Source organism: Cyanistes caeruleus, chromosome 2 (assembly GCF_971803275.1).
Source record: "Cyanistes caeruleus chromosome 2, bCyaCae1.hap1.1, whole genome shotgun sequence".
Classification (NCBI taxonomy): domain Eukaryota; kingdom Metazoa; phylum Chordata; class Aves; order Passeriformes; family Paridae; genus Cyanistes; species Cyanistes caeruleus.
The window spans coordinates 35,873,055-35,898,786 of record NC_141702.1 but is presented as its reverse complement, the minus strand read 5'-3'; the positions used below and the strand labels follow the sequence as shown (position 1 = coordinate 35,898,786).

Genomic DNA, 25,732 nt, shown 5'->3' with positions numbered 1-25,732 from the left:
GCGGAGCCGGTCCCCGCTGTCCCCAGGCGGTGCGGGCGGGTGGCGGGGCCGGGCCGGGTCCCCGAGGCGGGGATGCGCCGTCCGCCCCCCCGGGCCGGAGGAGGCGCTGCCTTCCACATTGGCTGGGGGCCGGCGCGCCGCCTCCCCCGGCCCCGCTCCCCCGCGCCCGGCCGGGGGGCGCGGCGGCGGAGCGCCGGCACGACGGGGCTCACGGCCGGGCAGCGCCCACGGCCGGCGGGGCGCGGGGTGGGGCACGGCCCCAAACGGAGCCGCTGTCCGCCGCCCGCCCCTGCCGTGTCCCCCGGTGTTCCCGTGTCCCTCCCCCGGGGCGAAGTTTGGCCAGCGCCGCCTGTCCGCCCCGGTGCTGCCAGGGCCGGGACAAAAGGCACACACTGACACGTGATGGGCGCCGGGCTTCATAAATGGGACCGGAGCGGGGCGGAAGGCGGGGGGGACGCAGCGGCGGCGTGTGCCGGAGCCACGCCGGGCGGCCGGCGGCTCCCGCGCTGCCTCCCCGCGCCGAGGCGGCGGCGGGCGGAGGCGGCGGAGGCGGCGGAGGAGGGGGCGGGCGGGCGGGCGGCACATGGAGCGGCGGCGGCGGCAGGGCGGCGGAGCCCGGAGCGCCGCCTGAGCCGGGCGAGCGAGGGCGGCGGTGGTCGGAGAGGAGGCGCCGAGGGGAGGGAAGCGAAGAAGGGGAGGCAGCCGGGGGGAGAAGTCTCCCACCTCCTCCTTCCCCTCACCGGCACCGCCTCCTCGGCGCTCCCCAGTGCCGGGGTGCCCGGGTGGGGCGGCGCTCCCGCTCCCTGCCGGGGGTCGGCGCGGCCGGAGCAGGCGGGGATCGCGGCCGGTGCCGTGCGGAGGGTAAGGACGGCGCGGGGCGGGAGGGGGGGGCAGGGGAGGGCGGCGGGTGCCCCCCGGTCGGGGGCCAGGGACCCGTCGTCCCCCTCAAAGTTTGTTGGCGGCGTGGGTGGGAGGGGGGTTTTCGGGGAATGACACCGGCTGCCCCGACGGCGGAACGGGCGGAGGGGAGGCGGCTGCCTGCGGAGCATCCCTGCCCGTGATCCGCCGCCGCGTCCCGCGGCGATCGCGACCCACGCTGCGGCGGGGGCCGGGCACCGCGCGGGTCTCTGCCCCGGGCACGGCCCCGCGCCGCCGCCTCGGGCGGCCGGGGCGAGGTGGAGGTAGCCCGGCGGCCCCCCGGGAAAAGCCGGTGGTCCGGGGAGCGCAGTTTGGCTTGGCGAGCCCGGCCGGAGGAGGGGGCACCCGGCGGCCGAGGGGAGCCGGGCAGCGGGCGGGGGTGCGGGCGGCTGGTGGCGTTCTGGTTAACACGCGTCTATTCTTCTGTGCGCGGAGCCGGTAGCCTCCCGTGCTCCCACAGGACCTTGTCTGACATCCGAGGTTTTTCCTCTCGTCCTGACCCGCTGCTGATTTACAGCGGGTGGCGTTCGGTCCGGCTTGCCCGTGCACTTTTCCTCTCAAAACTCTGTCTTTGAGGCTGTAAGCGAAATAAAAGGCGGTTCGCAATTTTGTGCGCAGTGATGTTCCGTTAAAAAATGTCACTTAGTCGTCCAGCATCCTCAGAATATCCCGGCAGGGTTTGTTGGTTGGTTTGTTTTTGTCTGAAATTTGGAAGCCCGGGGGGGAAAGAGCTGAAAAAGAGTGAGACTTTTAAACTTCACGCAGCGTTTGACATGTGAAATCTTCATCTGTTGAGAAATAATTTTGTGTAACCAGATGGGCTTATTTCAAATGGGCATCTTTTTGTCTCAAAGACGTCTGCAAATCTCCACTGAGAACACCCCTGGATGAGGTATGTACCAAGCCTTTGGTAGGAGAGAGCTCATTACCTGATTGCAGTTTGATTAAGTAAAATGGTGTCAGAAGATGAAGTCCACAGTTTTCCTTCTTTCTCTAAAATTGTCATCGCTGTTATTTTCTCTTTGACGGCAAATGATAATATTAACAGTTTTGTCACATGTTTTTTTTTCTTTCAGAAGATAAAGGGGCATATATAACAGAGCCAGATAGCAAAATTCTCCTTGAGTATCTACTAGGGAGGCTTAAAAAAACCCCACAAAAACAGTGTAGCTTTTATAACCTGCTAAAGGTGTAGGAATTTTTTTTTTTCATTTTTTGTTACATGTATCATGTTGTTTTCATTGTTATTGTTCACCCTTTCTTAAAGGAATATGGCATTCTCTGCTGGGGGTGGCATTGCTGTTAAGGCGAAGAATCAGAGCGATACCGAATATGATGTTCAATAACAAAATGTACAGCATTGCAAAAATTACTTGGCTGTGCTTAATTATTTTCGTATTATACCTCATATCAACCACCAGCATGGGTTTTTCTTTCTCAAGAGGAGGAAAAAGCCCTGTGACTATAGTAGGAATATTTATTATGTGGCAGAGTTTATTAAATCAGTCATAAAAGAAATGAACGTAACATCTTTAAACAGTTCAGAAGATGAATGTGTAATTTCTGATTTCCTTGAGGTTAAAATTAGTTTTGTGGCAACGAGTAACAGCTTTGCTTTATTATCTGTTGGTCCTTGGAATAAGAGGCAGAACCATTTGAATAAAACCATTTTAAAGCAGAATTCATAAAAGCAATAATTGTTTGACTGAGCCAGCAGGCACCTATTGCCAGAAGGGGAAAAAAAGTTGGCTAGGTAAAGAAATTTACTTATTTGCTGAGAATTTAGCTCGTTGACCATTCTGTGATACCTAAACTCACAGGAATGGAATCAAAATACCTATAAAACTCAAGGTGAAGGTGGAAGCAGGTTATAGTACTGTGAGGACGAGCCAGTGGATGCCTTTGATCCTGTCTGTTTTCCTTTGATGAATGATATGAGCTCAGTTCCATAAAGGACCACATTAAAGGCTTTTATGCTCTGTTGAAGGACTGACAGGTCTTAGCCAATGCAAGCCTTCCTTTAACTTCCCCTATTACAAGTTTTTGATTGGGCAGCAGAAGTTCAGAAAGAAATAACTTTTTTTTTTCTTTCTTTCTGAAGCCATATTTGACTTTCAGCTTTTATTGTGGCCGTCTCAAAATGCTTGCAGACTGTCATCCCACTGGGAATTTTGGTGCTGAAAATGCTACGCACTAGAGAGGGAGAGCTGACATGGTTTTCTATTGAGTTGAGGAGACTTAAGAATCCAGACTCGTACGTTAATTTAGTATTGCCCAAGATTTTTATGAATACATTGCCATTCTTGATTCTGCAAGTCTCATGCACTGTCTTCTGCTCACCTAGTTTCTCTAATTCTGCATGGTTTAAAGAGAAATTACTGTAACTTCTCAAATACAAACTTTGTGACCTCTCTAGTCATACAGTAACCTACCTAGGCATCTGCAGAATTCATTTTTCTCAATGGTGATTACTCTTCATTTCTTTCCAGATGTCTATTTTGTCTTTCTCTGATAGTCCTCATGAAACAGTAAATTATTTTTTTGCTGCAATTTCCCAAAGAATTTAGGCTATGTAACATGATGAATGTTCTATAAAACCACTCATCGACCATTTAGATGAGAATTTTGAGAATTTTCTCTTCTCTAGCAGCAAATTCAGTCTGCTGATGATTTAAAATTCTTACTGTGGGCGACCCTAGCACTGGGATTTGGCCAAGTTCAAAGCAGCTATGCAGATGGACACACAAGACAGAAGGCAGAGGGAAATAGACCCTTTTAATCATAACAAGGCTGCTCTTGTTTTCTTATCTACAGTGGAAATGCATGCAAGTCCCTTCTACCTAAAAGCAGGCTTGCAAATGTGCCAGAATAGACAGCAAGAGCATTTGTTATTAATGCAAAGTTAAAAATGTGACAACTTGTCTTCTCAGTACTGCTCTGTGTGTCTCCATTTCTAGACTGACACCGTACTGCTGCCAAAAGTGCGCATCTCATCACTGCTGGTGGGATAAGGATTTCCCCCCAAAACTCACACCCTTTGAAAGTGTGTGGTTTTGTTAATAATTACTGAAACCAGCTATGACCTGTCATTTTGAAATGGCTATAATGACTTATAAATCAATTTCTCGTTAGAAAGAACTTCTTCTTTTTCTTTCCGTTTTTCCCGAAGGTGCCATTGTTGCCCATGAAAAATGATTTGGTTTACAACATAAGGTCAGAGCACATTTTATTCTGCCGTTTGTGCCTCATGCAGGGGCATTACGGTGATGCACAGCCCGAGCTCTGTTCTGCCTCTCTTCAGTAGGAGTATCCTCTCTTGGTGAAACTGGTCACATCCAAATTACAGACAAAATAGGTATTTCATTACAGTGCATGTTAGTACGTTGTTCATTTCTTATACCTTGGCTGGACTGTTAGTGAAGGTGGATGTTTTAGACAATTCAGATGTTGTATTGCTTGTATAGATTGAGGCTAGATGGCATCAAATAGTACCTCATTCTGCGTTAACCTCTTTTATGGCAATTACATGTTCTTAAGAAAGGTGTGTTTACTCACTACAGGAGCAGGTCTGTACTGTCAATTCCCTTTCAGCCCTCACTGGAGTAGTTTCCATCTTTCTGCATTTTAGGAAACATTTCAAAGTTTGTGTTTGGGATCTTAGGGGGCTCCCACCTTCCTCTTCTGCTGGCCTCAGAAATCACTGCTCTTAGTCAGTTGTACCACTGTTTTAAGGAATGCAGCACTGAAGTCCAGACTATGTACATACCTGGAATATTAGGTGACATATGTGTGTGTATATATATATATACATGCAAAAAAACTTTTACAGGATCTCAGTGATAGATATATTAGTTTTAGATCCTTGCATTTAGCCAAAAGGGCTGTGTATAAGGGAATTCAGAAGGATGTTCAGCAATCATCTTGCCTGTATTTTCTTGTACCTACACTTGTAGCTTGTCTGCGTGTACTCTAGCACTTGAAATTTGAGTTTATGCATGACATACTGCAGGGTTTGTGAGACTTCAGTTCTTCCTCTAGGCATGTGGTTTTTTTGTTTATGTCTATTTGTAAGTTTATGCATAGAAATATACCTATATATATATATAAAGTCGTAACTCATCCCTCAGTGTATTTTAGCTATTTTTCCAAGTCTGATGCAATATTGGTTGGAGTCTCTCCACAATTTGTTGTTCTGCTACTTGGATATCAAATTCTACTGTAATTCTTTCTCACTTCTCTTCCCTCCCTCTCTCCTTTTTTAAAAAAGAGAAGAGCATCTGCATATTTCAAAGACATACACCATTGCCAAGCAATCTGCTGTAGTGGCTTAATATGCTGGCAAATAATTTCACAAGTTATTTGTGTGTGTGAAGGCAGTATATTTGAATATCATTATATTGTGAATGTAACTATGAAGACAGTTTATCTGAGTTTATTTAAATCTTAGGAAAGGCCTAAGCTCCAGAAATAAAAGAATGTTTTTCATTTTTTAATTGGGAGTGCATATTTTTGTCCTTTCCTAATGCTGGTGGCACGGGACATCACAGTTGCCAAAAGCCTTTTTATCTTAGCTTCTGAGCGTTGCCAATACTTGATGGCCTAAAAAAAGAATGCAGGAGAAGCAGGCTCTTGAAGACTGAGGTAGAAGGGATGTTGCTTTGCAATGTGTTGCTGGCCTTCTGTGCACTTGTCATTACCTGTGAACCTCTTTTTCACTTCTGGTGTGTTTTTCACCCATACGGGTCACTCAATGACTCCATTTGAGCACTCTCTTCCTTTCCACCTTTGATCTCTGCATCCTGTATCATTTTCCTTAAGCAGTTTGATTTTTGTTAATGTCCCTGGCCAGATTTGCTCAGCTAACCTGCATGTCCCCAGCCTGGTCCCAAGTGTCAGTGCTGTCCTTTTCTCTGACCTTACCAAGGATGGCTTCTCGGAGCCCTTTGCATCTTCCGTTGTCGTTTGAATGCAGATCAGAAATGGACTTTCAAAAGAGCAAGTCATTGCCTGCAGAGCGAGCAGTGGATCTGTTCTTTCTGTATGGTGAGATCTGAGAAATCCCACTAGCTATATCCTTTAGCTTATGGAGGTGTCTCTGAAGTTTGCACAGCTCAGAAGAGGAGGGAGGTTTTCTCTCGTGAATTTTCTCCTTCACCTGATATGCTTTCCTCCAGCCTATCACAAAGGCAATTCTTCTCTTTCTCTAAAATCTGTATCCCTGCCTCACTGAGGCACTTCTACTTGGGTCTTCCTTTCTTACCTTTCTACACTTTGCTCCTGTCTCACCTGGAGATGACTTATTCTTAGTATGGGTTCAGTAGTTATCTTTCCTCTCTCCTACCAATCCTTACCACACCAATAACTTAACCCACATTACCATTGCTCTCGGCATCTCCTTGCTATCTCATGATTTCTTTAATTAAAACTTGTTACAGCCAGTTTGTTGCAGGGGGGTGAGAAGGCAGACATACACTCTGTGTGGTTTATGAGAGTTCTCCCTGGAGCCTGATGTTTTTGCTATCTTTCTGTCTCTAAACATTAAGTCTTTTTAATGAAATTCACTAATATTTTCTTCTGCAACAAATTTGTGACCTGTGTTCTGCTCTGGCCATTGCATGGAAACTGTTTTCTAGGAGTGGTTCTCTCCCTCTCTATCTCTTTTCTTCCTAATAAGTGTGGTTTTCCTCCAGTTTGATCCTCTAGACATTATATTTTTCTGGAGACCTTTGACATTTAGCATCCAATGGAGCCTGGTCTTTTTTGTCCTGCTCTCTTTCAAATGACTTCTCTCCCTTAAACTACACATTGTGTACTAAGCTGCTGTTTCTTCCAGGTACTTCCAGGAGATTGAGTGCTCAGCCCCTGTCTCATTTCCACCTGGCTGGGCTTCTCTGTCTCCACTTAACATTTATGTAAACTCTGCTCAGCAATAATTACCTTTACCTTTTGGCATTAGAGAATGGCTGGAAAAGAGGCTGGAGATGACAGGATTTCTGTTGGAATTTTAAAATCCAAGATAAACTCTTTTGTGAAAAATAAAAAGTTTGAGAGTTCAAAATTAACCAGCTTAATGAGTTCTCTTCCATTTTCTTTAAAATGTAAGTCACATAGCATTGTATTAAACTTTTTATATTACCTACTCATTCTGCTTTATTGGAGAAGAAGAATAGAAAGTCCTTTTTTGGGAAACAAGTCCCTAAACTGGAGCTGATTTTAAGCAAGCAGCCAGGTCACGATGGCTTCACTGTTTCTTTTTATCTGAGTCTTTCATACTTCAGCAAGACTCCTCATCCTCTTTCAAAATTCTATCTTTAGATGTAATTAAGATAATAGGAAGTAAACTGTGGAAGATCTTTAAATCCTACAGTTTTACAATCGCCACCTCTGCCTTCCGTCCCTTCTTCCAAAAGCTGGGCAGAGCAGGTAGCTCTAGTGTGACCTTGATGGTCCCCTGGCTGGTTTGCAACTTCAATACTTCACCTTGTCTACAGGACAAACAGGAAATGTATGTATAAGGGGATGTATTTCACAAGCTGAGGAGTTTTGGGTGACCTCAGGAGATTTTTCACAAAGATGGGGCACCTGCCCCTGCTCTTCCTGCTCTGCATCTGTGTGGGATGCAGGAGGTGCACCCTTGGTTTGCTTAATTCAGAGGAAGGACTTCAAGCTAAGCCTCTCATCAGGCATGCAGCCTGCCTTTTGGAATATCAGTTAGTGCCGTTATTTCCAGATGTTTAGCACTCAATCCAGCATGGAACAACTCGAGCAGCTTAGAGATGGGCAGCAGGATGTAGAGGTTGACAGCATGCTCACCTGGCTCACAGAGTGCAAAGTTTTGGTCCTTCCCCTGAACCAGAAGGAGCAGGGCTTCAGCCTTGCTTTTGAATCTTTATGATCTTAGACACTTGTATATGCTCTGGCTGTTTGGGACATAAGGTGCAGCCTCCTTTCCTTTGTACCACAAAATTACCTGTGCTGAAACTGGTACACACATCTTGCCAACTTTAGAGGGAGGAAATAATACTATTCCTTTTAAAAATATTGTCCATCACTGATTAACACCCTGTTTTCCCCCTTGTTTTGTTTTCGTTCAGGTTGTCTGCTGGATGCTGGGGAGTGTCACGTAGGAGCCATTGGCCCACAAATTGGAGCAGTCCAGTCCTTATCCTGCTAGTGTGCAAACGGTATGTTAACACAAATAACCATGTAGCTGTGCCTTCTTGCTAATTAAGGTTCAACTTGCTGAAGATATGATCATGTTACATAAGTACAAAATTGGGTTCATTACTTGCATGCCCTAGTTTAACCCATAGCTGATAGTGCCTCGCTGTATCTGGAAGATAACATCCCTTATTTGCTCCTCTCCTAGCATCTGTGCTCCTTCCCGATCCCTCACACAGAGAAAATTCTGACTGAAATGACTGCAAGTTTTCCTGAATTAGGAGTGACAGCATATTTGCCATTTTTAGCCTAGGAGTAGCACAGTTTTGGAGATGGAGTAGTAAACCAGTAAATAGGATGGGGTAACATTGCCTTCGCATTCTTCTCAGCATGTGTTTTTTTCCTTGCTTGGTGTTACTGAGTCTGAGAGTGCCATTTCTCAGTCTACACATTTCTATCTCCAAGGCTTGGAAACCTTGTTCTGTCCTCGAAGCTGTATTGTCCATCACCATATGGGATAAGGTAATTGTTAGCCATATAAATTTTCATTTTATAGGACAATTCTAATTCCTAGAGGCCAGCAGTTACCATGGTAGATCTCATTTCTCTAACAGTTTTACAGCTGACTGCATGCAAGTGTAAATTACTGCTGTTTCTCCTGTGGGAGTACTATGTGGACCCAGTTTGGGAGGAGTCCCAGTGTACTGGGCACTGTGCAAAGTTATCAGAAGATAATGCCCTTCCCTGAATGACTTAGAATCTTACAAGGTGTAAATAAGGAGAGCGCATATGTATGCAATATATAATGCATATATTTTTATGCATTCAGAAATTGTTTGAATTCTTCTTACTTGTCCTTTAGCCTGTTCTTAATTAACTATGATTATCGTAGAAGAAATGTATAGACATGGAGATCAAAATATTTTCTAAAATGGAAGCTAAAAGGGTTTGATTGTGGATTTCCCTTTCTTGTTTTGATTCCTTTCTTGCAGTGTCAACATTTTTGCAGCTATCAGTATCATCATTGTATTGCTCATAATTACTTTCTGAGGAAGAACATAAATACTCACTCTTTCTATTCAGGCTATTAAAATTGCTTTATCAATCATCCTGGTTTGAAAACTGTAACAAATTCAGCTCTTTTTGTAGACAATGATAAAAACTTTCCAGCTTTCCTTCTATCCCCGAACAGTAGGAGAAGATAGATAATAGCATTTTAATGAAGTCATGTTCTTGTTCCCCAAGTGAACTGGTCTTGTGGACCAACAAGAAGTCTGGAGGAGGTATAATTGTTCCTGTTGTCCTTGATGATAATTTACTAGCCTCTTATGTACTATATATTATTTATTTTACCTGAAGTGTATTTATATTCTGATATCCAAGCATCTTTTAGGGGCTGTATGTAACCACACAGTGGAGGGCACTAGTAAGGCTTTCCCCCTCAACTCTTCACTAATTCTTTCACTTTAAAGGCAGAGCCTTAGGAAGTTGTGTCTTCAACCTTCAGGTGATGTTTAACACCTCACATGTTCGATCCCTGGTAAAGCAGGCAGGAAAAGAGGGCCGAAGCAGTTGAGCACAAGTCACTGCAGACAGCTAAGCCGGGAGTTTGTCAAAGCCGCTCCATCTAGTGGCAGTCACTTTGCACAGCTGGTCTGGCAGTGCCCATCAACAGCTGCTGGATGATGGGAGAAAGGTCTAAAATGGTGCTCATTTATGACTGGGCTGGTCTGGTCTTCAAGATAAAAGATCCTGAAGTTTTTCTCTGTTGTTTAATTCTTATCCGCGGTCATAATTCAGTACTTGCTGTGAATTGCTGCATGCAGTTGTGGAAATACATCAAAATTTTTGAGTGCCAGTGTTGATGCAGCCTCTCCTTCATATTTAATTAATGTTTCAGTCTTTTAAAAGCTGTTTTAAAATGAGTGAGGTAGTAGAGCTCATTTATGGAAGGAATGAAGCTGAGAGCTTTGAAAACACAAAGAAGTTGGAAGAGTGAATTCTAGCAGGGCAGGAGAGTTGGCAGAGTAGGGAGGCTCTCCCTTACTGCCACTCTGCCCATGAGGGAAGCTTTCTGCAGCACACAGCTGTCACTCCAGCCCCATGGAGAGAGGATGAATGGGTGCAGGGGACACTTCTCTGCGGGAGCTCTGAGAAGCCAGAGTGGCTCCTGGAGTATTTCATGTGGAGATGGTCATGGGTCTTGGGCAGGATGGGTTTGGACTGTGTTGAAGCCAGTGTGAAGAGCAGTGTGGCTGGATGGAATGGGGTGTCTGTTTTCATGGGCACTGCCTGCTCAGCACTCCAGGTTTGGACAGAAATACTCAGAGACAAAATGTGTGTGGCATGTGCACCTGACCATATGAAAAGAACAAGACCATTGCTTCTGCCATGTCTTTTCTTTCTATGTCAAATTGTGTAGCAATTGTGATATCTGTGTACCCTGTGATATCTGCAGGACCAAAGGTCCAGTTTTGTTTTCACCAGACTGCTATGGAAAACCTCGCTGATATCTTCAGTGCATTTTAGTAGTGAGCTTATATTGGGATAAGCTAGTATCTAAATTAAAATAAATGAATTTTCTGTAAAGTGTAATTCCGGATCAGGCAAGTGGTTGTTTTACTGCAACTTTAATAAAAATCAACTGCAGCTTGAATAGGTGCATGCACACATACTGCTAGAAATTTCCAATTAGGATATTCCCAGCAGCAAACAAAACCAAAATTAATGTTAGCAGCATCCCCCAAAGCCTAAACTACACTACTAATGAACTCCCAAGTACTCTCAAAGAAAACTCTCTTTGCAGAGACAATAAGGTAAAAATTACTGTAATAATCTCAATGTAAAAATACAGAGGGAAAAAAAAAGTCATTAACATTCAAAGTCACATTTGCCTCTCCTGATCCCGTTAACCGTGTTGTTAGCATAGCATATGCATGTGTAGTGATATTGTCACATAACTCACTGCCACCTTCAAAAGAGCACACAAGAATTCGTGTTCTTTCATTTGTATTTCAAATAAAGGTAGGGGTTGCATGGCACCTAATTCTGAGGTAGTCTGTACTTGACATGGCTCCAGCAGGGACCAGCTACCTCATAATGATTTGTTTGTCTGTCTAGCAGAAGTGCTCAGTTGAATACAATTTATGAAGCTTTCCTCAGACATAATCTTCTCGACATGGGGCTGTGGCTTTACTCATTAAAATGGTTCTCTTTCTTCTGTCAAAAATAAGCTTGAATAGCAGAGGCTACCACAGCAATCTTTACATATTTATAGAAATACTTTTTTTTATTTAGTATTTTTTGGTAGTTTTCAAATTAATAGCACATTCTTCACTTCCGGTTTTAAAATGGTGTTACAACCCCAAGCTTAAAGTTACCAGACTTCACCTAAAGCATATTTTTCAGTAGAGTCATCTTTTCAGCATGTAACATCTGCAAATTCTCTAGGAACAGCTATAAAACAGAAAAGTACCTTCCATATTAGATGATTGCTGTTCATTTTTAATGAATGCTTCGGTGACATTTCCCTCCTTCACTGCTCACGCCCTCAAAATTAAATTCCTTAATACTGTCTGTCTGTCTAATAATTGTTATTTGCTGAGCAAACTGCGTCTTCAAAAGCTGACTCAGCCAGTATATGTTGTGTGTTGCAACTGTCCCAGTAAGGGTTGTTTGTACTCATACTTTTTTGCAGCATTGGAATTGCAGTGTCTTCTGAAGGTCTAAGTTCATATATTCCCTTTAATACTCAATGTCCAGGCTTGCTTTATAAAAGGCAAAACTTTAAAGAGCTATGGAAAAAGTCTTGAGTGTTCACATGCTATAATGGCAGTATAAATATATCATCAGCCAAGGGATCTCTGCTTCTTTGGAAATGCTCATGGTTTCCCATATTTTTAAGTACTGCTATTGTTGTAGAGAGGCTTTCTTTTCTTCCTTCCTACATAGTTTTCATGGGGAAAGAGAACACTGGTACCTACTGTGCATGCCTTCTCTTTAGGAGTTGGGGTGATCAGTACTCTGATTTTGGCAGATAAACTCATGTAGCCTTTCTGACCATTTATTGTCAGTTGTGTAAAGTGAACAGGTTAAGTCAGCACAAGCCTATGTACTGGCATCTAGGATTTCGTGAGTGCAACAATTTCCTCCATACTAAAAGCAAGAAGAAGCTTGGTTTGCTCCTGTTGCTGATTAATCATTGAGATGTCCCATACCAGATGCAGCATATTTGTAGCACACAAGAGGAGTGATTCTGGCTCTTATTTGTATTCAGACCACTCTCATCCTTTGAGGTGGTGGAAGGGGGCCCTAAAGCAGATGTTCAATCCATATTCAAGGCATTTTCTATTGGCAAATTAATATAAAGGAGTACAGCATAACAAGAGCTGTAGGACTTGTCTTGCATGTCGATGCATGCTCAGGTGCTGAAGGAGGGTCCTCTCCCAAGGGAGCCCTGACCAAGAGTTGTTCCCCACAACTAGTAACCATCCATGAGCAAAGACTGTACTTGATAGATCTCAGAGACCACTGGCTACATGGGGTCCTTCTGCTGGGTCCCCCCAGTTTTGAAAGGAACAGAATGTTTTGAGAGTGTCCCCAGGGGTACAAGTTATATTACAATGCTTCTCACAGAAGCAGTGGCTCCTGATCCCTTTTGCCTGGAATTTTAGCCACTGCATAAACTTAGTTGAGCAAACTAAGTTTATCTAGGCAAACTTGAACTGAGTCTTATCCATGTTTATCTAGGCAAACTTGAACTGAGTCTTCTGGTGTGTACAGAGCAGATCACTGATTCTCTCACTGACTTAACAGGGCTGGTCATCTTTTCCTGAAACTGTGGACAGAGCTGGGTCACCTCCCTCATATTGCTCAAACATTCCAGTACCTTAGTTCGCTTAGCAGAAGAAGGAATAGAGCAATCTCTATGTATGAGTGTAATGAAGCTATATATTTATTGATCAAATACCTTGCTAAAAAAATTTGCAGTAGCAAATTCAGGATGTTAATAGACCTCAGATTGTTATAGCAGGATAATAAATATACATAGGCATACTGGGTGAACTGTGAAATTTGGAGTGCATGGCTCTGTCCTCATTGCCTCTGTTGCGAATTTTTCAAAACCCTCAGTGCCTTTTGAAAGAAAAACAATGGAGGTGGTGACTCAGTTTAGTGCTGCCCCTGCAGTGACACTTGGTATTATCTAAATGAAGCAAGGAATATTGGTCTGCAAGGTACTTTGCAATCAGAAGCTGAGAAAAATATCTTTCTGGTGAAGCAGCTCAGAAAGTTTTGATGAGAAATGAAAATTGTTTTCCTGTGAAACACTCAATTCCCCATGCCTCTGTTTTTCACATCACTTCTTAGTGTAATTCAGTTTTAGTGAAATCCAGGTGATTTCTTTCTAAGTGCTCAACCCACCCTGATTTCCCGCAGTGGCAAAGCTAGGACCTGCCCTGAATACCAGAGAAGGGTTGATTTTCTTTGACACAGTTCAGCTAAGTTGTCTGTGGAGTTTGTCTCCCTGTTAATGAAGTCTGATCTCTTCCCCATATAGGATTTCCTCCGATGCGTTTTTTCATCCCCCAAGTATCTCTGAAACCAACAAGACTGGGGTTATGAAGTCAATTCTAGATGGCCTCGCAGATACAACTTTTCGAACAATCACGACAGATCTCCTTTACGTGGGCTCCAACGATATCCAGTACGAAGACATGAAAGGCGACATGGCATCCAAGCTGGGGTACTACCCCCAGAAGTTCCCTCTTTCTTCCTTCAGGGGTGATCCTTTCCAAGAAAAAATGACTGGAGGAGATGATTCCCTGTTGAGCATTATTCCCTCAGAGCAGGTCAACATCACAGAGTTTTACAACAAGTCCCTGTCCACTTTTAAGGATAATGAGGAGAATATACAGTGCGGGGAGAACTTTATGGATATGGAGTGTTTCATGATCCTGAACCCCAGCCAGCAGCTGGCCATCGCCGTGCTGTCACTCACCCTGGGCACCTTCACAGTCCTAGAGAACCTCCTCGTCCTGTGTGTCATCCTCCACTCCCGAAGCCTCCGGTGTAGACCCTCCTACCATTTCATCGGCAGCCTGGCTGTGGCCGACCTCCTGGGCAGCGTGATTTTTGTCTACAGTTTTGTGGATTTCCATGTTTTCCACCGGAAGGATAGCCCCAACGTCTTCTTGTTCAAACTGGGTGGAGTTACAGCCTCCTTCACCGCCTCTGTAGGTAGCCTTTTCCTCACGGCAATAGACCGGTACATCTCTATACACAGGCCGCTAGCGTACAAAAGGATTGTTACCCGACCAAAGGCTGTCGTAGCATTTTGTGTGATGTGGACCATCGCCATCGTAATAGCCGTTCTTCCTCTGCTCGGCTGGAACTGCAAAAAGCTCAATTCTGTTTGTTCGGACATATTCCCCCTCATCGATGAGACGTACCTGATGTTCTGGATCGGGGTCACCAGCGTCCTCTTGTTGTTCATTGTCTATGCCTACATGTACATTCTGTGGAAGGCTCACAGCCACGCTGTTCGCATGTTGCAGCGAGGCACGCAGAAAAGCATCATCATTCAGTCGACAGAGGATGGTAAGGTACAGATCACTAGGCCCGATCAAACTCGTATGGACATCAGGTTAGCCAAAACCTTGGTCCTTATCCTAGTTGTTTTAATCATATGCTGGGGCCCTCTCCTCGCCATCATGGTGTACGATGTCTTTGGGAAAATGAACAAGCTGATCAAGACTATCTTTGCCTTCTGTAGCATGCTCTGTTTGCTGAATTCAACAGTGAATCCCATCATCTACGCTCTGAGGAGCAAGGACTTGCGACACGCCTTCCGCAGCATGTTCCCCACCTGCGAAGGGACCGCGCAGCCCCTGGATAACAGCATGGAGTCTGACTGCCAGCACAAACACGCCAACAACGCGGGGAACGTGCACAGGGCTGCCGAGAGCTGCATTAAGAGCACAGTTAAGATTGCCAAAGTTACCATGTCTGTCTCCACAGACACAACTGCTGAAGCGTTGTAAGTCAGAGACTTCTCAGTGTTGTGAGAAAAGAAATTTAAGTTTAAAAAAAAATAAAAATTAAAAAAAAAAAATCAACAACAGAGAAAACCAAACCCATGGCTTAACGTGTTTGTACCCTCCTGTAATATTTTTTGGTTTGTCATTGTAAGCTGAGCAATGATTGTGTTAAGAGCATTACCGTCAGCCAGTTCTTCAGGTTTTACAATTAGGGATTCTAGCTAAATTTTCACAAGTTTTTCTCAAAAGGTGTTTACTGAATAATAATGTTTCCTGAAAGAGCACAGAGAAAATACCAGATTAGCAATCATTCCTTTGGGGGTGTGAAGAATTGTGAAACCTAATTGAAAAATAACACATCCTAAACCAATACCATCAGATAAGAAAAAACGCCTTGTAATCATGCTGTTCATTTCAATGTGAAATGTATTTCATGTCTGTAAGTAATAGGAGTTTCTGATCTTTTCCAAAAGCAGTGCTGAGTTTAGAGGTTTTGTAAAACGTGTCGTGTCCTGTGAATTGTGTGCTGTTTTATTATGTGTTATTGATATTTGTCTGATTAAACAAAGTGATAAGGTAGAATTCCGTGGAAATAACGTGAAATGTGATATGTAAACCCCATTGAAAACACTTACTGTATTTGAAGAATTCCTATGAGATATTTTGGAAATTTTACACTTTTAGTGGTCTTCTGTGGACTTAGAGGAGAGGCTTTGTGTTCTTCTACTAAAATTATTTCCCCACTACCTTTTACTTTCACATGCATATGAGACTAACAGCAACAGAGGAATAGAGGAGGAATGTGAGAAAGCAATGCACTGGTTCAGACTTTTAAATACCACTGCGTTTATACAGAAGGATGTTTATGGTTGCACAGACTACTGCCCTGCTCTTGGGCGTTGCATGAATACGAACACTGAAAAGCAAGGGTCCTGGATTTTGGCTCCTTTAGTGGGCATCTGGTTTTAAGCCATGTGCTGGTTTTGGACCACTGAAGACAGCATGTGTCAGACTCAATGTGCGATGTTATCACTGTGCAGTCGACGTATACTTGAAGTGTGTCACATTCCTGTATCCCAGGTCTAAGCAGATTCAGAGCCTGAGATGCCAAACTCTCGTCTTCGCTAAAAGAGGAGGAAATATTGTCAGACATTTTCTTATTTTGTGAGCGTGTATATAAATAAATATCTCCGTGTGTGTATGTGTGTGTGTGTGTGTGTATGTGTGTGTGTGTAAGTATACTAACCGGTGTGAGTCATGGTAGCGTAGCTAAGATAGGACACTATGACCAAATGTAACTGTATTTCTTGTTGCACGCTTTGCACACGAATTCTGTTTCTAAAATTGAGTTCTTCCAATTGATTACTGGTGAAAGTACCGTATTAAGAACATCTCGATCCACGCTGAGATGTGTATCCATGTGCTAGAGGAAGCAACCTTTCAGTTGCACTTGAGAATAAAGGGAAATGAGAGGCAGAGAGCATGGAATGAGCCCACACTGACATGCTGTGGCTGTTGATGGTGTTCCTGAAGGCTGAGAAAGCCAGGAATAAATGGTAGTTTGTTTTAAGGCTGTGAGTATTCAAATCCAATGGCTTGCAATGAGGTGCAAGCTCTCTGAAACCACTGACAAGGTTTGACACTACCAGGAAGAAGTTACTGAAGGAAAATAGTGACTGTTCCATGGTGGGACAGTTTATGCAGCCTGGGACTGTCACAAGGAACATGCTACCAGATAGTCTTTGAGGCATGGATATTCTGTGATTCTGTTCTGAGTCATAAGGTCTGGGATCCTCTTCTCTGCTGCCTTGCTTTTTCAGACCGTTCCCTCACCCTTCTGGCTGATTTCTGCCAAAATAGCTGAAAATGCAGCTTTATTCCTTTAGCTGCTTGGCATTTGCTGCAATAGGGGTGACTTTCTCTATGGCACGGGGCGAGTAGAGCCAAATCCATACTGCCCTGCCCCTCATCCTTGTGCTTAGGTAGGGAGAGAGAGGGGGTGACAGCCCTGGCTCTCTGGCTCCCTTAGTGCAGGCCAGAGCAGCCGGCTGAACGAGCACCCAGCCCCTTTCAGCCGTGGCTCTGTGCAAGTGGCTCCAAGTTTAGGCTTGATGAGGGGTGGCATGTTTTAAGATAAGATTGGATCAGGTGAGGTGCTGAGCAACAGCTGGAAGAGCCGGGGGTACTTTCCTCCTCCACCCACCTCCCCTGCAGCTTACCTGTGTGATGGGAGGGCACCACACTCTTGAGGGGCCCACTGCAGTCAGCCAAAACCAGTGGATTGCAGAGAATTGCCAGAGGATGTCATCCTCCTGAAAAGATCTTATGTCTAGGTCTAGTCCATCCTAAAGCAGACCTCTTGGAGAAGTGGGGGAAAGCCCATTTGAATTGTTAAGGGTATTTTAAGAGCCATTTTTGAAACTGTCTTCTTGTGAATTAAATGCAAACTTTGTGGAATTTTGTTGTGCATTCAAGTTCTAAATTTTACGATAAATCATGGGACAATGGGGCTGTCTTGGCACTTAACTTGGTGCTTACTGATATAATAAGAAATAGCATCCTGTGAAATGTTATCGTCTATCATCAGTATCTTCATTTGCATAATGAGTTTTTCTAAAGCTCTGGGAACTGCATCGGTTCACTTAGAACCATTTATTAAAGAGTTGGCAACAATTTCCTTACATGTTGCACACTAAGTAGAGCTACTCTTTCATTAGAAAAATCTGCTGTCATTCCAAGATAAGCTGTACTTACATTTCAGCTTTAGGTATTCCTAATTTGCAGTTGGCTACCTTCACTTAGTGATAGTGCAGCCAAACGATACTGTGTTCCACAGCCACCACACACCATCATCATCACCACCATCATCATCATCGCTAGTTGCAGTTATGTGTGTATGTACCAACTCCAGGTGTCACGTATCTACCGAGAAGACCATCTGTGTCACACGTGTGCAGAGTTAGATTCTCGACAGTCTAATTGTATATTTGTATGATATAATCTCCTCAGTGCTGTGCAATCACTACCCACATCTTGCACTGGCCTTTGGATGACAATTTTAGTGTGTCTATTGTGAGATAGACAGCGCGTTCTACCTGCTGTTATTTGGCTGAATGTATGTAAATAAGTAAAAAAAAAAAAAAAAAAAAAAAAGAAAAAAGTCATCTGTACAACCAGTGGCCTAAAAAGTCTGTAATTGTGGACTAGGAAAATTGTTGAAGTTGCTGTGACATCTCAAATACTACCTTTGAATAAACTGTTTACAGGGTCTCTTGGGATGCTGTTTCACAGTGAAAGGAAAATTTTTCCTTGTGATAATATAAGGTAAAGAAATCAGATTACCTGAGGTTTTTATTTCCAGTGTTTCAAAGTGGAGAACATAACTCTTTATTGTCTGTAAATCTAACATTATTACTTCCTCTTAGAAGAATATTGTATCATTAGATGTTTGTTTGAGCTGGTAACATTCTTGCAACTGTTGCAATATTTTTCATTAGCGACCTGTATAATAGTTTGTACACAAGTACTGTTCAGATTGTCATGAAAAGTAGCTTTGACCATTTACTTACCAGTAGCAGAATAGTATTTCTGTAAGATTTCCAGTGTATTCCTACCATATCATATTTTATTTCTATAATGTAATTAAACTGTTATTTATTCAAGGAGAAAAAGTATTCCTCTGCTTTTTTGTTTTCCAAATTTTGAGATAACTGAGGAAGCCATGTGATGATGCTGCCTCATCCCACGATCTGGTGCTCTACGTTTTGTTTATAAGTTTGTCTGTCAGATTCTGAAACAACTGCTTAAACAACTTGACAACAGGTTGTCAAGCTTTGTGGGTTTTAATTGTACGTTGATATGCTTGAAGGAGGAGGTAGATCATGTATTTTATATTTGTGTATCCAGTACTATGGAGACAAGAGAAACGACAGTTAAAACTGCATCTCCTTCATTATGTAGGCAATGTAGGCAATTTCCCCTTTCCTCCCCTTTATTAGCCAAATGCAATAAATTCCTTTTGCCTTCCTCAGATGCACGTTAGCTCGAAGATGTGAGATTAAGACAAACTCATGTAGTTGAGAAAAACAAAACACAAAAGAACAGAAGAGTGGAATACAAATTAAAACAGTGCGGCCAGCAGCAGTGACAACCTAAATTAGTTATTGGGGGTTGTAAATGTAATCAGGGATGTGAGACAAAGAAAGAGTTAGTCTAGTTTTGGCCAGTGCCAGTTGGGACAGAGTTGATGGGTGTAGGGAGTGGATGATGAAGTGGTCCAGGAGGGATTCATCGAAGCTGTGCAGAGAGAGCAGGCTCAGCCGTGCCACTGCCTATGAATCACATTAAAGTGCTCCCACTGCTGCTCATCCACATATGGAAGGAAGGGTAGAAAAAGCCCACTAAATGCTGTAGAAAGGTCCCTGCCTATTTCAGAGGATCAGTTTTCCATATGACTTAATCTCAGATTCATGTTACTTGGGCAATTTTCCTTCTTCACATCTGTGGTTTGAAAACATCCTTAGGGGATAAAGTGAGCGTGTCACAGAATCATGGAATTAGGTTGGAAAAGACCTCTAGGATCATCAAGTCCAAACATGAACCTCACACTGCCAAGGCTTGGGATCATGGTTGTGTCACAATATTTTTACTTTTAAAAATTGGGTCACTGGTGAATTGGGAAAGTCTTGGCAAAGCAAAAGCAACTAGAAATAAAAGATTAGCTCTTACTGTAATCTTTAGCTGCATACTACATTTAAATGAAATCTGAATACTACTGCTAAAAGCTGTTACTTTCAAAGCAGCCAGGAGACAATTCCCTCTGTATTTCCATGGTCATTGGAAAACAAGGGTTATGCTGCCACAAACCAACAGATCCTCTTGACAGTAACATCTCACTGTATTTTTAAGTCTGTTCTGAACAGCACAAGAGGAAATAATGACAGCTTTCCAAGCAACTGCTTTCCCACACTAGCTTAGGAAACATGCAGGCAAAAAGTGCCATCATAGTTTCAGCCATTAGCATCTCTTATTGTCTCTGCTTTGCTGACAGCTGTTTTAAGAAGTCACAATATCATCATGCACACACATCACCAATAAAACATCTTCAGTTTGTTTGGTTTATTGGGTTAGGGTTTTTTAGTGCTTTGTCTTCAATGAAAATCCAGATTTGGCTTGTAAAATTAAATCATCATATCGGGGAACAGTTTATAATAGAAGAGCAAAAATGTTTTTTTCTGTGTTTAAGAAAGTATAGGGTGGGGAGTATATCTAACTGTTTAGAATATATGTCTTCCTCCATTCTGGTTTTTTTCCATTGGTCTTTTTAGGTAATCAGTATAAAGAATTTTCTTTAAATAGCAGCACAAAATATGAAGCAAAATTGCCTTTTACAGAACTCCTTTAAGATGAGCAGCCATCTAATACTGATCTTTGAAGTTCAGTTAGGAGGAAAAGTGATAATAAACCCAAGGTAATCTTAATGATGAGGTATGACATGTCCTGGTATTGCTTTCCAATAAATCATCTTTTGTATTTAGAGCAGCAGTCACTTTAATGCTAAAGCATTTTAAGGTATTGAATCCTGTCTCCATAAAGTCCCTCAGAATTTTTATTGACTTCAGCAGAAATTGTATCTTACCCCAGGTTTTTGGGCTATCAGTGTGCATTTGGAAAGTGCAATTTTATTCTCCAGTGTATTTGCATTTTCACTGACATTAAAACAAAGATGGGACAGAATAGATAACAGCCTCTATGTTCATTGGGGTTTTTTACCTCCAAGAAAATCTATTTTGAATTTTGGTGGGTCAATGCAGAATCGTAAAGTCTGTCAGGAGTTCAATGGACTTGTCATGTGAGTGAAGGAATTTATTTACCCATATGTGTGCAGATTGGGTGGAGAACATCATGAACAAAGCTGCTCTCAGTAAAGCTGACAGAGTTGCTGCCTGGCTGCATGTGCTGGTACTGTTTTGATGCTGCTTTCTTTCCTTCTCACATATGTGTATGCATGGTGAAAACACTCATTGAATATCTTTCCCCAAAATAAAGTAGTATCTCTACCTATTTTTTTTTGTTTTATTTTAATGATATTAATAATATTTTTTAATATTATTATGGGAAACAATGTCACAACCACTGTTTCCATGAAAGGGAAGCCTCTCCTGCCATTTGAAGCTGTATCTGGATGGATTGAGTCCCAGCATTGTTACATGAACCATTTCTCCTTTTTCCCTGTGGAACTCACTGAAAGTCCTCCCAGGGCTTAGCACAGCAGGGATACTCCACTTTCCATCTAGCTGAAGAGAGGGATAAGGAAAGGGAGCTGGAAACTCCCTGGTCCTTGTTTGTGCCAGGCTGTTCCCGGAGCTGCTGTGTGCGTAATGCCGTGAGAGTCTCTGGGGACTCCTCCACGCTGTCTGTTCCCTCCAGAAAGATGGTTGCTGTGACCTGGCTGACAGCTGAAAACACATCAACAGGGGTGAAGAATAATCTTCTCTGGTTGAAACTCTGAAGAGAAAGGATTTAAGACTTTGCAGTGTAATGAATCAGAGATGGGGATCTGCTGTGTGTCATTTCTTAGTTACAGAACAAGGATTAAAGGTATCATTTTAATAGAGGAATATGGGAAGTTAAACAGGCTATGGATCCATCCAGTAAACACTCCTCCCAAGCCTTCAGAAGGGTAGTAATAAATCCTGTAAGACCTTTTCATCAGCTGCCTGGGGAAAAAAAATATAATAACTGTCTCTGCAATGCTTAACGTGTAAAATAATTCAAAGCCATTTTAAAATTACACACCTACCTGCTACCAATGCAGTCTGAGTAGGCAAAATTAGTAACAGGCATGCTCAGTAAAGCCAAAGTTTAAAGCTTTAGCTCGAATGCTAATGTCTAAATTGAGTAATACTCTCAGTCATGAAAACTACAGTTATCTGCCTCCTTATCTTTTCCTATTTATTTCTCAAGGCGTCAGGTGTTTTATTTATTCTTATTATAGCACTTGCAAAACCCAATAGCTCTGGCAGAAGGAGAAACAATCTCTCTGCATGTGGCCACTGGTGTTGCTGAACTGCCTGCTGCAGCATGTTCAGGGCATCCAGGGAATGTGAAATGCTGATCTGGACAAGGAGGCAAAGAGAGGATGTGCTACTTCATAGCTAGCCTAGGAGCTGATTAAAAAAGAGCAAAGTCTTCTGGGCTGCAGCCCCTGAGAGCTTGGGAGATGCTGGGTGGACACTGTCACAGGGGGAGGAAAGCTCTATATCCAAAGTCCTGCTTTTCTCCCTCTGTGGCAGCAGTTGCTGGGCTCCTTGGCAGGGAGCCCAGTGAAAAATTGCTGTAGCCCAGGGTTAGTGCCCATGGCAAGGCACTTGGAAAGGGACCTGGCTGCTTCCTGCCTGTGCTGAGGGTGAATTGTGCCTCTCTTGAATGTTGGGCTTCAGACCTCAAGTTGGTGTTTAAGAAAAGCTTCCACTTTCAACTTTGGAGTTCCTCACTCAGAATCCTGAAGCTGACCAAAATGTGGATATATGCATACAATAAAAAAACTACACATCTACTGTTCTTAACAGAAAGATTGCAGTAAGAATAGCTTAACAGCAAAATGTCATTAAGGACTCAAAAAAGGCCACATTGTCCACCAATAAATTAGTCATTTAGCCCAAATACTTTTCTATGCAAGTGATATATGCAGGTAAACAATTCATCTCATCTTCCCCTGGGAAAGCTGAGGAACTACTTTAGCTGAGTTGAAGGCTGAGTTGTCTCACTCAATGCCAATGCAAGTGGTTGCAGCTGGTGCTGAAAGGAAAATACAGGGACCAACAGCTGACCTCCTAAACAGATATATAAGCTGTTGAGAGAACTGTTAGGTTCTCTCATCCAAGACATTTAGCCCTGATTTGAAGTGAGTGTCCATCATTTCAGTTCTTTTAAAACTCATTCAAAATAACACTGGCCACTGCAGATGCTGTTTTAGTGTCGCAGACATGATGAAGCTACTGGCTGTCATAAGGTAGGACAGAGGGGCATTGAAACTTAGTGCTGCTCTATGCTTATGCTTTAGCTCTTTGCCCTTTCTTGGTGATTACACAAGGTTTTCAAATAGTTATTTGAGATCTAATCTTAGCTGCTGTGTCAGTTGGCCCCTGGCGAGGCTTAAACCCCTCTGCTGACCAGGAAAGTGTAGACTGCAATCTCAAAAAAGAATATGTCACTTGCCTTCTAGAGAGCAGTGTGGAGGTGGGAATGAATAGGAAAGTGTTTTTCCCAGAAAAGTGAACAATGGCAAGGCATGAGAACATGGGCTGATGTACATTTTCTGTGGTCCCATGCCCTCTGGCAGTTTGTTCTTTCTCTCTGTGCTGCCACCTCCACAGTGCCAGCACAAGTGCTTGCATGCCTGCCTGGTGAGTCAGATCCAGCTGAACTGATCCAGCTAAAAAAAAATTATTTTTTTTTTTTCTGTTTTGGACATACTATGCCTGCCAAATCATGTCCAGACTACATGACCTGGGTTTCAGAGCTGGAAACTGGAGCAAAATTTGTCACGCAGGTAACTCGACAGCTCCATCAAACCTGCTTCCTGCAGTACCGAGCCTGCAGTGGGACTTTCAGGTTCTTGTTTTTCATTGGCAGAATAATCTAAAAATGTTCTGCATTTCCAAACAGGAGCTCTGAGGGAAACTTGAGTTTCAGAGCCCATTGGAGCACCAAAACTGTAGGGACTGTGTCTGTGTCCTTGATAGGCAAAGTTCCCACCAGAGGAATGGGCAGAACAGGTAAGTCCAGCACCCAGCCACATGGCTGATGGGCTCTGCTCATGCTCTGGGCATGGGCTGGTGAATGCCTTTTCACACTGGAACACAACGTCCCAGGGCAGCCAGGGTGAGTGAGGTGATGCTGCAGCAGCCCTTGGGTCACAGGGTGAGCGCCACTTGGCACAAGTGGCCACCTCTTCTGGGGCAAACTCCTCTTGCTGCCTGCTCCAGGGGGTCACTATGGGGAATCAAAGCAGTAAGTTACTGGGAACTGAAGCAGCGTGTTTCTCATCACTGCAGAGAGGCACTGAGATGCTTTGCAGGAGTTGCTGGCCAGTTGGAGGGTAGTTGTGGAAGAAAAACTATGTTTCAGGTGCATCTGCAGCACTCAGGCATGACAACCACCACAACCTTTTCAGCAGCAGGAGCACTTGGTGTCTTTTCATTCCTCAAATTTAATTGAATCCCTATCAATGACGAGCACTTGGGAAATGTTCACTCTTAGAAAAAATACAAGCCAAACTTTGATTACACAGTCCTGTATTGTTAAGGAAAAAAAAAAGAAACTGCCTAGTTCTGAATCAAAAAAGTCAATCTTCTCTAAAGGCTGAGTTGGTAAATAAAACAGGAGGGGAAGCTGCTGTAAATTAGAAGAGCTCCACCACATCCACAAGCAGAGCAATAGAGGCAAATCATGCATGAGTCAGCCACACTGCTGAGCCATGGATGTGTTTACTACCCAAAAGTAATTGCAACCATATCCTTTCAGAGGAGGGCAAAGCACCCCACATTTTCCCTGGGGTACAGATACTCACATGGGAAGCTGGTAGTCATCATCATTCCTGGCAGTCCAGACTGTACCTCTCCTCACATTGACATGTACCTTGTGTACCCTTGAGCCACCCTACCCTAAACTGAGCCAGACATTGCCAGTAATGTATGAGCTTTCTAGCCAAAGAGGATTAGATTCGTAATATTCCCCTTTGCAAGTCACTGAGTAAATGGTCTGGTTTTACTTATATTGCACTTACACCTGGCAACTCATAGTAATAGAGGCTTGAGGTATTTGCAACAGCACAAAAAAAATAATAAAAATTAAACCAACAAAAACCGAAACAAACCAAACCTACAAAAAAAAAATAACCCAAAAACCAAAAATCCCCACCAAAACTCTCAGCCTTTATCAAATAATTCCTATGAGGGGAAAAAACACATGATTGCATTATTAAAGCAGTATTTAGTCTGCAGCTAAAAGGCCACAGAAGCCTTTACTTCTCACTGCTAACTCAGGTCTCCTTAAGAGGCTCGAATGGGATTTAAAGGGTAAGTATTGTGGAATAGTCTGCAGATGAGAGAGCAGAACCCTTAATGCTGCCTTTTCAGGACATTATTCTTTCCATTTGTATAGAGACAATTGCTTCAGCTAACCTGCCTGGCCTGTACCCTAGGCAACCTGACATATTAAAACTGCCTAATCCATCAAACAAATGGTTTGTCCTGGCTCCATCAAAAATAAATAAATAGCTATCCCCCCTCTCTGAAAAACAAAATGTTTCAACATCAAAAAAGCTTCTTCCCTGCCTCATCTTCCCCCCTCCACATTCCCAAAGGGAGAATCTCACAGTATGGCCATGAGGTCTGCAGAAGAGCAATATCTAAGGACTATCACTTAGCACAAGCATTTCTAATATATCCATGAACTCAGGGATCTAGGGGAGAGTTGGTAATGGAACTGGAATATCAACCCCTCTGGTGTGGCTACAAGATTAAAAACAAACCTTGAGGCTGATGACAAGCCATCAGCCTCAGATCAGTCTCGCACAGCACTAAGCATCTCCTCTTCCTTCCCCACTGTCC

General features: G+C 43.4%; 1 protein-coding gene and 2 long non-coding RNA genes across 6 annotated transcripts; 2 read left to right on the top strand and 1 right to left on the bottom strand.

Annotated features, from left to right (window-relative positions):
• Positions 1-719: 719 nt before the first annotated feature.
• On the top strand, positions 720-18,787 carry CNR1 (cannabinoid receptor 1). Of its 4 annotated transcripts, none has more exons than XM_086876508.1 (4): positions 840-861; positions 8,013-8,102; positions 8,545-8,601; positions 13,637-18,787. In XM_086876508.1, exon 4 carries the CDS (start codon positions 13,698-13,700, stop codon positions 15,117-15,119), a length of 1,422 nt encoding a protein of 473 aa, XP_086732634.1. In that variant the 5' UTR covers positions 840-861; positions 8,013-8,102; positions 8,545-8,601; positions 13,637-13,697; the 3' UTR covers positions 15,120-18,787. The 4 variants fall into 4 exon arrangements, with proteins under 4 accessions (XP_086732633.1, XP_086732634.1, XP_023778040.2 ...); XM_086876505.1 differs by lacking the exon at positions 840-861 and adding an exon at positions 1,722-1,810; XM_086876507.1 differs by lacking the exon at positions 8,545-8,601 and having other exon boundaries at positions 720-861.
• Positions 18,788-20,576: 1,789 nt separating this feature from the next.
• LOC147654731 (uncharacterized) lies at positions 20,577-22,993 on the bottom strand. Its single transcript, XR_015283015.1, has 2 exons — positions 21,919-22,993; positions 20,577-21,835 (listed from the first exon to the last, which is right to left on the bottom strand). It is a non-coding gene; the product is annotated as an uncharacterized LOC147654731 (long non-coding RNA).
• LOC147654730 (uncharacterized) lies at positions 22,991-24,386 on the top strand. The gene is made up of 3 exons (XR_015283016.1): positions 22,991-23,130; positions 23,618-23,670; positions 23,787-24,386. It is a non-coding gene; the product is annotated as an uncharacterized LOC147654730 (long non-coding RNA).
• Positions 24,387-25,732: the final 1,346 nt, after the last annotated feature.